At 34.8% G+C, this 12,954-nt stretch overlaps 1 protein-coding gene across 2 annotated transcripts in view; it reads left to right on the top strand.

Moving 5' to 3' along the window:
* LOC149819390 (uncharacterized) overlaps positions 1–12,954 on the top strand; it is a 112,958-nt gene that overhangs the window by 84,845 nt on the left and 15,159 nt on the right. For both annotated transcript variants that reach the window (XM_089986047.1, XM_089986048.1), the window contains 6 exons: positions 80–615; positions 745–808; positions 914–1,016; positions 1,146–1,324; positions 5,164–5,289; positions 5,444–5,514. In XM_089986047.1, the coding sequence (XP_089842173.1) occupies positions 80–615; positions 745–808; positions 914–1,016; positions 1,146–1,324; positions 5,164–5,289; positions 5,444–5,514 (1,079 nt within the window). The remainder of the gene's footprint in view (positions 1–79; positions 616–744; positions 809–913; positions 1,017–1,145; positions 1,325–5,163; positions 5,290–5,443; positions 5,515–12,954) is intronic.

The raw sequence follows: 12,954 nt of genomic DNA, 5'->3' as shown, positions 1-12,954 counted from the left end.
AGCATGGTGGAAAATGGTTGGAATCTAGTAGATATTTGTACATTACAGTACTTGAAAATTGCTCTTTATTTTGATTCAGGCTCTAAAAATGGTTCTAGAGAAGGAAACATGGCTGCAAATATCACCTGATACAGTGCAGATGTTGAGTTTGGCAGGCCTTTTTGGTGATGGGGCACCACTAATTGTTCCTCATGGTGCAAATGTGCCAAAGATTTTGCACTCCAAGAGATCTGAGGATGTGGAAACTGGAAATCTGAAAAATGGATTTGCAGATTGGTTTAAGATTGGGAATCCATTTGTTTTGAAGCATGCAGATGGGCTTGTGCATGACATGAATTCTCCATGCCAGTCTACTAGACCAGTAATTCCTGATCAAAATGATGCTAAAGGTTTACAAAATGGGGCAGTCAGTTTTGGAAATGACAGAAGGAATGCTGTGAATGGTAATGGCTCTCTCATAGATGATGAAAATGAGGATCTTCTAGCTGACTTTATTGATGAGGATAGCCAGCTCCCAAGTCGTATACATAGACCTACACATGCAAAAAAACATGGTACAAACTGGGATGGTAATGAGTCTGGCATGTTAACTGGATCTTCATTATCTCTTCTAAGGTTAGTCACTGATACCTATGCAGTAATATGGAGTCGGACTATGATTTCTAAACACTGACCTTCTGGGGAACAGTTAATGTGCCTATTTGAAGATGCTGGAGCTTATATATGTTGTTGATTGCTTTTTAGGTTGATGGACAAGTATGCGAGACTCATGCAGAAGTTGGGAGTTGTAAATATTGAGTTCTTTAAGGTAATCTAATGAGGTTCTTACGTGTGCTCATCTGTTTTATCTTCACATTTTATCTGGTTCCCCACTAATTTATTATTATCTTTTCTGTTCAACATGTTAATCCAGGGTATCTGCCAGTTGTTTGAGCTTTACTTTTATGTTGTGTTTGAGACGTTTGGTCATCGGGATACATTCATTGCTGCGAAGGGTCAAACAGAGACTCTAACTCGTATGTGGATTCCCTTGTTGAGCTCCTATCGTAAAGCATTTAGTGTGGGGATACCTGTCATGTTTATTATTTGTGATGCTCATTAAGTGGGGAATTTTTTCAGCTAATTGCTTGTGCTCATGGTGGCAGATCGATTTAAGACCGCTCTAACAAGAATAACACATGAATTATCTGAGCAGCGGATAAGAACCCCAACAGTGCCATTTTCATCCATGTCACCTGGGCTTGTTAATAGTTCACTCATTGACGTTACACCAACATGCCCCTCTATCACAAACTATGCACCAAGTACATCATTCGGACTAAAGGTGACACTTCTATTCCAGATCTTTCCGTGGTCAATGTAATAAATTTTGAACTTGTCTAATTTTGTGTAAGTTGTGTCGTAGTGAAATTTTTGGCTATTCATACCTTGTTCAATACTTATGATATCCATGTTGATGATACTATGCATGCTTTTGATTACCTCAGATCTCTGAGGGTAACTGAGGTTTAGTGGATCGAGGCATGGGGCCCACACCTTGATCCAACCTCCTTACAAATGGGGTTTTGAGATCGCTGTTTTAGGCAAGCAACACCCTCCCCTCCCCCCCCCCCGGAAAGCAGAGGTTTCAAGTCCGATGGGGGGGGGAGGTTGGACTAGAGATCCGAGGATCTCTACTTCAAAAACCTCGGATCTCTAATCATACGACACACCCTATATGTCAAAATTGTATGAATATATATATTTGATCCACTGCACACTGGAATGGTTATTTGAGTTACATGACTAAGATAGAAAATTTTCTAATTGTATGGAACCATTTCTTTACATACTTTTAGTAATATAACGTGCTAAACTTAATAATGACATCTATAATCTGCAATTCATTGATGAGGAACGACAGAAACTTTTATGTGTTAAGGAAGCTGGATGCTTTTGGAGGGCTCCCTTGGAAGCCGACGGTCAAAGAGATCATTTTTTTTTCTTAAAATTTTTTCTCATTACGAAGAAGTAAGCCTTTGAACAAAAGATCATCTCTTCCTCTTTGTGAACAATTTCCCCAATTGATTACTGCAGATATTTTCAAGTTCTAGATTCCAAAACCTTCTTTGGTGCTTAGCTTTTGCTTTGCTAAATATTTTACTGTGTTAGCAGTAACATAATCTCTGATTTATGCAACTTCTGTTCATCTTGAAGGAAATTCTGCAAGCCATCTACTCTGGATCTGGTTCAGATGGTCTGACCAGCTTCTGGAATCTTGGTTGCTGCATTTCATGGCTGGACTTGGAAACAAACCATCTTATCTAGCATTGAAGTGGGTTCTGATTTGGATTTATATTTGTTTGCCAATCAGATTAGACTGAATATGTTTGAAAGGAACATATCTGAATCGGGGGAGGAGCCACATTGAGGTCAGGGTGGGCACGTGCCCACCCTGACCCGAAATTTCCCAGTAAAGGGGTTTGGATCAGGGTGGGCAGTGTCCACCCTGACCCGTCTGGGTGGGTACTTGGTGCTCACCCTGACTGGCTGACTCTGAGTAAGGTCGGGTCAGGGTGGGCACCGTAGACCTGACCCATGCCCTCCTTCTCCATATCCCCGACCCCAACTCTCTCTCTCTCTCTCTCTGTCAACTTTGTCAGATTGGGTCTGGCCGTCCGCCATTTTTGGCGTACGGCCCTAGCCTTGGTGGCTAAAACCCTGAGTCTCCTCCTCCTTTCAAACAATTTTTCCAGAAGGCTTGATAGGGTTTTAATTCTGGGTTTTGTTTTTTTTAATTAGCATAATGTATTGTTAGGGTTTACATTTTTGATGTAGTTTTTTTTATTGGAAATACTATGAATGTTTAGTTAGGGGTTAGGGTTTTAAGGTTTTTGTGTTTTGTCTTTCAATTAGCATTAGTAATGAATAATGAATGCTTAATTTTGGTTAGGATATTAGTTTTTTTTTTCAATTAGCTTAAATCTATGATTTTTAGGACTTTTGGGTGTTGATTTGAGTTTTTTCAAATGGCATGAATATATATGTAATTAGGGTTTTGTGGTTTTTTTGTGTTATTTTATTTTCAATTATTTTAAGCATGATTCTATTAATTAATGCTTAGTTTGGGCTATCAAACCCCTAAATCTTTGATTTTTCTTAGAATTCAAATTTTTTATTTTGGTTTGTCAAATGACATAATTATTTAATTTGGAGTTTTGCTTTTTTTTAATTAACATATTTATGAATTATGTTTGTTAAGATTTAGGGTTTTGATGTGGTGTTTATAGAATGACATAAATGGTTAATATATTTAATTTGGAGTTTGTTTTTTTAATTAACATATTTATGCATGATAGTTGTTAGGATTTAGGGTTTTGATGTGATGTTTATAGAATGACATAAATGGTTAGTTTATGGTTCCAAGGTTTTTTTTTGTGTGTTTTTTAATTACCATTAAGCATGAATTGATGAATATTGTGCAATTTGATTTTGGTTAGAATATTAAAGTTTTTTATTAATTAACATAAACACATAATTTTTTATGTTTGTTGGATTTAGGATTTTCCTCTGTTTTTTTCTAATTATCATTAGGCATGAATCCATGAATATTGCATGATTTTATTTTTGTTAGAATATTGAGTTTTTTTATCAATTAGAATAAATTTATAATTGTGATGTTTATAGAATTTAGGGTTTTGATTTGATTTTTCTAGAATAACATAAATGTTAATTATAGTTTTATGCCTTTTTTGTGTTTTTTAAACTACTATTAGGCATGAATCTATGAATATTGCATGATTTGTTTGGTTAGAATATTAGGTTTTTTTTATCAATTGACATAAATGCATAATCTATAATGTTTGTAGGAATTAGGATTTTGATTTGGTTTTTTTAGAATCACATAAATGTTTAGTTGTGGTTTTAAGGTTTATTTTGTGTTTTTTTCTAATTACCATTAGGCATGAATCCAAAAATATTGCTTAATTTAATTTTGGTTAGAATACTAGGGTTTTTTATCAGTTAGCGTAAATACATAATTTATGAAGCTTATAGGATTAAAGATTTTATTTGATTGTTTTAATGTCATGAATTAATATAATTTATTAGTAATCATTTTTTTTACTTTGCATTTGTGCCCACCCTAGTTTAGAATCCTGGCTCCACCTCTGTCTGAATGTGTCATTGAGGCAATTATCTGAATTCATTCAGACAATATCTGTGCTGTAGCTGGACTTTGACATCCATCTAGGGAGGGGAAACAAGATGAGCTTCTCATGGCTCGTCTCATGTTCAGCTTGCAAAGAACTCGTTCAAACTTGTGCAATAGGCTCGGCAAGCTCAAGCATGAACTGCCAGTGTTCGGCTCGGCTTGGTTTGTATAGGCTAGTTAGTAATAAATATGTTCTACATATATTTTATATAAAGATGTGAAGATGGTTGAAATGTTTGGCTTGCAAGCAACAAGTTTAGAGTTCAAATCCTATTGCTTGCAAGTTTGAAACAATTATTTATTTTGTAAATGAGCCAGTTTGAGCTTGGCTTAGTTGGTTTAGAGTCCAATCCTATTATTTTTAACTCTGAAAAACTATATGTTTTTGTGAATGAACTATCTCGTGTTCGACTCATTTAGCTCAGGCTTTTGATGAGCTCAAGCTCGGCTTGGCTCTACACAAGAAACAAGCCAAGCTTGAACACCCTCTGTTCAGTTCGTTCAGCTTGTTTACCAGCCCTACATGCATCAATGTACTATCATAGACGATGTTTAGTATTATTGATGTTCAAATTCTTGTAGGAAATTTGCTTTTGTGATCTCCTCATAATCTAGCTGCATGCACATCGAGATTTGGGTTTGAAATAGGCATTTTGTTTTCTACTGGTCTGAATGCTTAGTCTGCATAAGAGCCAGATAAGGTGGTGAAGATTTTGGGGAATACAGTCATCTTCCTTTCTGTAGGCCACCACTCACTACAGTAACACTTTAAACTGCCAAACATGACCAGATCTTTTATTCTTAGTGTTGATTGCTATCAACTGCAGCATCTTTATATCTAATTGTCTTAGATATGATACAATTCAAATCTCTATTTGTATCCAAGCAATCTTCATTTCATGGGCTAAAATCATGTTTTTGATACTCCAGCTCTAAGGTTTCTTTGGCATATGATTTTTGCACCTTTTCAGGAAAGATGTAACGGGGTGGAATCAATATCACACATTGCTCAAATATTGCATAGGTCAAAAATGCATCTGCAGTCAATGCTTCTGGAGAACAATACAGCCTTGGTTGATGAATTTTACATCAATGTGGTTAGTTTCTTCAAAAGTTATTGTTGGAAATACTATCTTGTTTTGCTTGTATTGCAAAGATCTTTTTGAGGAGTATAATGTCTTCACACACACACACACATTCTTGTAATCTTATGTGCAGTTTATATAATAACACCTCTTGGTATTTATCTAGGTGGATGCTGTTCCTGATCTTATAGAGCATATCCACCGGACAACTGCAAAACTGCTCCTACATATTAACGGGTATGTTACAAGTACGTATGTGCTATAAGAAAATGTAACCCACAACCAAAATATCTCTCAAGAAATGCTCACAAAGAGATTACAAGAACCATAAGGGTTCATAAAGAGAGCTCAAGCACAAGAACCTCTAGGGTTCCTACACAATACCCGAAAAAAGGGTATACAAAATGAATAGGAAAAATAAACTTCATTAATTTTGAGAAAATCCCACACACATGAATGCATTACAAGGGGACAATACCCCATATTTATAGAGGAAGAGGAAGGAGTCATCAAGGGAGTCGTTGGACTCCCAACGGCTCTCTCAAAAAGTGCTTTTTGACTAGTCAAAAAGGAGATGGCTAAAAAAGGTCCAAAATCTAAACTAAAACCTATTTTCTAATTAAATCCTAACTAAGGCTAACTAAAACTAGTTAAGGGAAAAGAAAAGAAAAAAGATTACATATTTTAACGTGTGCTTGGCTTGAAGTCTTTTCAATGTTTCCCTGTTATTGGAGTCAGTAAACACCATGTCTTAAATGATTAGTTGATGACTTTTTTAAATGTCTGAATTAAGTTGATGACATATTTCACCAAGGTCTTCAAAGATGCTGGAATTTTTGCAGAATGGAAGGCGTTATGATCTGTCTTTAGTTGCTGCTAAGGACAATGAAATTGGTTATGGAAACTTTGTTTTTGCACTTGTTATGTATATATTATGTTTACAGTCTTATAGACAATATGGTCTATGGAAACACCAAAATGAAATACATGTTTATAAGCTGGCAGAAAGAACAAGTTCTCTGGGATCCCTTGTAGATGCACCCTTATATAGCATTTTACGTGAGCAAACCACTACCCATGGTACTTGAAATGAAAGAAGAAAGTTTCAGTGTTGGGATGGAAGATAATTTTGTGATGTAAAGAATGGATGCACAGATAAAAATGCAGACTTCCTGAATGTCTCTTGGTTCTCTCTCTTCAACCGGAGTAGATGACTGAGATTCTACATTGCGTTTATCGACCAGAACAGTACTGGAAAGGCCTAATGGTTGAAGCAGCATTGAACTTAAGTTAGCTAGCACGTAGAAGAAGTTCCATCTCTTGAGATTATTCGTTTTCAACTTAATATCTGATCAAGGATAAGTAGTTGCAGGGTGTATTTGAATTAAGACAGTGTCCTAATTATAGGTGAAATGTGTACATATGGTTAGAAACTTAGAATACCATCGAATCCAGCTTAGTATTAGTGGAAGTTTGTGCATAAAGAACTAAAGTGTGGGATACGTGCTACAGCTATAATGATGCAATATGTACCTATACTGCACAGTCACAAGTATTGGACTGTTGTTGGATGCTGATACTGGTTTTTGAACTGCAAGCGTTGAAAGACACCATTCAGATTGTTCTAACAAAATTTGAAAATTTTAAACATGTTAATATATATATATATATATATATATATTGTATTGTAATAGTTTGCCCTATAGGGGCATTTTAGTCTTTTCACATGTAATTATAACTATTTATTAGAAACAATTATATATTTTCATTTTTTATTTTTATTCTTTTCATTTTGATATTTCCCTTGCTATTGGGGGCCCCACTCCATAGAATCGTTGGGGCCCCAACGATCATAAATATGACTGTTGGGAGCTCCCAATGGTTTCTCTCATTGCTTCTTGTATATAAATAAGGGAGGTGTTCCCCCCTATAATTCAATGCTTTTAACAACTTTTATTCAATAAAAAATATATTTTTTACTTGTTGCCCTTTGTTGGCTCTTTGTATTGTCCCATAGTGGACTTGTTCACAATTCCGCATACTTCATTACATGGTATTAAAACCATTGAAGATCATCAATCCAAGGTAGAGGATTGGTAAAGCAAACATGCAAAAATTCTTGCATGGTTCATGAACAATGTTGAGCTCAAAATATGTGCTAACATTGTTAAGTTCCGCAATGCTAATGAGACATGGTTCTTTATGAAAGGTATGTATACCCAAAAAGACCTTGCAAGGCAATTTTTTCTTCAATAAAAAATACGTACCATCAAACAAGGGGATATTGACTACTTTAATACACTTGGTCCTCTATGGGATGAGTTATCCCTTCTTGAACCCAAATGGGTTGTTAGTGAGGATGTTGAGGTAAGAAGAGAACAAATGAAAAAAAAACACTTTTTCCAATTTTTGTATGGGCTTAGGCCCGAATTTGAACAATATAGATCTTCTCTTCTCCATCAATCTAAATCTCTTCCTTTGGAAGATGCCGTTGCAGAAATATGCTAAGAAGAAACTCGTCTTGGTATGATTAAAGGAAGAGATGAAGTGTTGACCGTTTCTAAACCTGACAATCATGTGAAATTTTACAAACCTCCATACTTTAAGAGGCAAAATAGCTATAATGATAACTATAAAAAGGTTATTTGTTATCATTTCCATTAACCGAGGCACATAAGACCTAATTGCCCCAAGTTGAATGACTCTCCAAAGAACAAGGTGGTTTCCATTGAAGAATCCACACCAAAGAAGGATGAACCAAGAGAAGAGATTCTTTCTCACTTGCTCAACTATTGGAAGCACTTCAACAATTACTCAAATCTCCATCCACATCGGATACTGCGATAGCCTCATCTTCTCCTCCAGGTATGTCTTCTTGGATCGTTGATTTAGGAGCTTCCTTTCATATGACACCTCATGAGAATTGTCTATTTAAACTAAAAAACTATCTATGTTTCCACTGCCGATGTAACATCTTTGCAAATTAAAAGTATTTGAGCCTTAGATTCTTTTCAAAATTTTTGTGTACCAAAAGTTAGGGTTATTCCACAACTAAATTATTTTTTTTTTGTTTCTCAAATTTCCGATCATGGATGTGAAATCTCCTTCTCATCTAAGGGTTGCTCCGTGCAGGATCTTCGGTCCGTGAAGCAGATTGGGCAATGCCATAGGAGGGGAGATCTCTACTTCATGAATTATCTAAATATTCCTCCAAATTCTTTTTGTAATTATGTCTAAGATAAGGATATTGAAACTTGGCATAAGAGACTTGGACATCTAAGCTACTTAAGGATGTATTTTCTTCCTTTTGGAGAAAAATTTTGTAATGAAAAATATTTAATTTTTAAAGATTGTATCTTTGGAAAGATGAAATCCATCCATTTTTCTAATAGAACTTTTGTCTCGAAGAGACTTTTTGAATTAGTGCATTCAGATGTTTGAGACCTTCTTTCATCATATCAAAATGAGGATATTCATATTATGTTACCTTTTTTATGATTTCACTAGATATGTGTGGATCTACTTCCTTAACTTCAAATCTGATGCGTTCTCTTTCTTTAAAAAATTTCATATGATTGTCAAAAATCAATTTCAAAGCAACATTTCTATTCTTAGATCCGATTCGGGTGGTGAATACTTATCAAATGAGTTTCAAAATCATTTAGAACAAAAATGAGATTTGTCACCAAAAGTCATGTTCTAAAATTCCCCAACAAAATAGATTAGCCAAAAGAAAACATAGGCATATTATTGAAACCACTAGGGCACTACTTATCTCTAAAGATATTCCAAAAAGTTTTTGGGTCGAGGCCGCTCTAACATCAACATATTTAATAAATAGAATAACCTCATCATCCATAAAAAATGTATCTCCTTATAAAAAATTATTTGAAAGAACACTAGATTTCAAGCGGTTGCAAATTTTTTATTGTAAGTATTTTGTACTCTTACATAAAAGAGATAAATTGTCTCCAGAAGCCATTGAATGCGTATTCATGTGTCATGGAGAAAACAAAAAATGATATAGAGGTTTTGACTCTAAGAGTAATAAACTATATGTTTCTAAAGATGTAACTTTTTTGAAAAATGAAAATGGTTTTTAGAGAATCAATTAAAACAAGGAAGTAGATTATACCTTTCTATTTGACCTATTTCCGCAAGAAGAGTTGACTTCTTGTGATGATTATTTGAATGACAACCGTGATGATACCTTGAATGATAATGAAAATGGTGATAATAATGTGCATTCAAATAATGAGAATGTCAAATCACCTATAAGAGATGATATTGTTGATAAACTCATACAAATATATACCTGACAAGAGCAAATGAATCCTCTAAATGCTTGATAAAAATATTCACAAAATTCGTCTTTAGAAGAAATCTCACTTAGAAGATCTAATAATATCTCCAACTCACCAAGTAGGTTTGTATCTTATGACACATTGACACCAAATTATAGAGCATGTCTAATAGGTTTACATTCCTATCATCAACCAACATATTATAATGAAGCAAAAAATCTTTCACAATGGGTTGAAGCAATGAACTTAGAACTTAAAGCCCTTCAAAAGGCCAAAACATGAAAAATAACTTCATTTCCCATAGGGAAGAAATCTATAGGATGTAGATGAGTTTTTAAGGTTAAAACTAAGAGTGATGAAAATCTAGAAATATATAAATCTAGGTTAGTGGCCAAAGAGTACTCTCATGAATATGAAATTGACTATGAAGAAACTTTTGCCCAATAGCTAGAATGACTAGTGTTAGGACACTTATAGCCGTTGCATCTATTAAAAAATTGCCCATATACCAACTAAATGTTAAAAATGCTTTTCTAAATGGTGAATTAAATGAGGAGGTTTATATGGATCCTTTGTTGGGGTTTTGTATTGAAAAAAGTAAAATCCTTAAACTTAAAAAATCTTTGTATGGTCTAAAACAAGCTCCTAAAGCTTGACATGATAAATTTAGTAATGTAATCATTCTTTCATTCTTGCTATACTGACAGTGCTCTTTTTGTCAAAAGTTCAGGTTTTAAAATTGTTATTCTTTTACTTTATGTAGACGATATGATTATCACCGAAAGTGACAAGTAGGGAGTTAGTGATATTAAAAATATTATTTTTTTTGATATGTCTGATTTAGGTCTTTTAAGATATTTCTTAGGTATTGAAGTTGCGTACACTCCTAGAGGGTACATTCTTTCTTGAATGAAACTTGCGGCTGATATTTGTACTAAGTCTGACATTACAGATGATAAGAAGATAGAAACCTCAGAAGTGATTAATGTTAAATTAAGGTTGGAAGATAGGACTCTGCTTGAAGATCCTACACCTTACCGTCAACTAGTTGGGTCACTCACTTACTTATCTATCATTCGGCAAGACATACTCTTAGTTGTCAAAGGCGCTAGGCGGAGCCTAGGCGATGAACTCCTAAAAAGACTAGGCGAGGCCTAGGCGGTACCCCAAATAAAAAAAAACATACAAAATATGTAAACAAATTACTAAAATTAATAACAAACATATATACAACATAAAATCAATCAACAATAAGCAATAGACAAATAATAACATGTTGTCGAACACTGTAAAGCAATTATATTACATAAAAACAGTCAAATAGATAACTCATACGCTTATAGATTATATATGAATTAAGTACATATATATATATGATATAAACACAGAACATTGTAAATTTATAATATATGTTTATGATATGTTAATATATATATAATTATATACATTTACACAAAAAACATATATATGTGTGTGCAACTGCACAACAGACCAAGAGACTACATCGGCTAGGCCGCTAGGCTTCGCTTTTGACAACTAAGCGGAGGGGTGAAAGGAGGAAGAAGAAAAAAAAGGTAAAAAAGAAAAACAAAAGAAGAAAACCAGTGAATAAAAAAAAAGCTTTTTGGGGTGGGAGGAAGAAGAAAAAGAAAAAGAAAAAAAAAAGAAACAAAAGAGACAAATTTTTTTAAAAAATATGACAACTATGTCCCAACGGTTTAGGCATGAACAACCTAGGCAGCTTAGGTAAAAAATAGAGCCCTATCGCCTAGACCCATAAGCCTAGGCGGTGGCCCTACGCCTAGCCAGCCTGGGCGGCCTAGGCACAACTTTTGACAACAGACATAGCTCATGCAGTTCACTTGGTCCGCCAGTTTTAGCATGCTCCAACCACAGTGCACATAAGTGATGTCTTGAGAATTGTTAGATACTTCAAGAATACTGTAACAAAGAGGGTTTTCTTATCCTCATCTTTCTAATTAGATTTACATGTTTATACTGATGTTGATTTGGGTGAAAATCATAATGATAGAGTCCCAACTATTAGTTTTTGTGTATTTTTAGGTGACTCTGATTTCATAGAGATGCAAGAAACAACAAAAAATATCATTATCCTCAACTGAAGCTAAATATCGTGCAATGACTAAGACAATAATGGAGCTTGTGTAGCTTAAAAGTCTTTTCAGTGATACGGGAGTAATCATCTCAACACCTTCGAAGATGTGCTACGACAATAAGAGTGCAATCTACATTGCGAGCAACCATACCTTCCATGAGCGAACCGAACATATTGAGATGGATTGTTACTATGTGCGTGATGAGTATCTGAGATGAACTATTACGTTGTTATATGTCACATCGCAATACCAGCTGATCGATTTCTTCACCAAAGCTATTCCTGCTCGATTGATTTTTCTCCTTAACAAACTTTCGGTCATTTTCTCATAAGTTTGAGGGAGAGTGTTAAGATATATATAAATTTTGAATTGTAATAGTTTTCCCTATAGGGTCATTTTTAGTCTTTTCACATGTAATCATAGCTGCTTATTAGAAACAATTTTATTTTTATTCTTTTCATTTTGATATTTCCCTTGCTATTGGGGGCCCCACTCCATAGAATCGTTGGGGCCCCAATGGTCATAAATATGATTGTTGGCAGCTCCCCATTGACTCTATGTGGGGAACTCCCAATGGCCTCCCTCTTTGCTTGTTGTATATAAATAGGGGAGGTGTTCTCCCCTATAATTCAATGCTTTTAACAACTTTTATTCAATAAAAAAAATATTTTTCACTTGTTGCCCTTTGTTGGCTCTTTGTATTGTTCCATAGTGGACTTGTGTTCTTGCACCTTTGTGCTTATTGTGCCTTCCCAAATGTTTCCATGACTCTACCACCCTGTCAATTCTGTTCTACTTGATCTTTGTTTCATGGCCACATATCTTTCAGAGGCTACGCATAAGAAAAGAAGAGTGTCTAGTGATCCACGTATACTTACCTTAGACTCCTGGGATTTTACTTATGCTTTATCGCCTCACCATCTGGGTTTGCACTTGTATGTGCTTTTGCACTTTGTTCCAACAATTCCGCATACCATATTACAAAACATTCTTGAATCCCAAAGCTCAATCATGGATTCAGGACTAAAAGTTCCTGCCAAAAAAAAATGTCTGGTGGAGGAAGTTGAAATTATTTTGGGTTTTGAAACTCTAATACATTTCAACAAGATTCCTGCCAAAAAAATTAGCATTGTATGGTAGAGGAAGTTAAATCTTTTTGGGTTTGAACTCTAATACATTTCAATTTTCAACAAGAATCTTAGAATACACAGAAAAATGAGTCCCCTTGTTGGTACATCACTTATCTCGGATCTATG

Source organism: Nuphar pumila, chromosome 13 (genome assembly GCF_984573655.1).
Source record: "Nuphar pumila chromosome 13, dmNupPumi1.hap1.1, whole genome shotgun sequence".
Lineage (NCBI taxonomy): Eukaryota > Viridiplantae > Streptophyta > Magnoliopsida > Nymphaeales > Nymphaeaceae > Nuphar > Nuphar pumila.
This window is presented reverse-complemented; position numbering and strand designations above follow the sequence as displayed.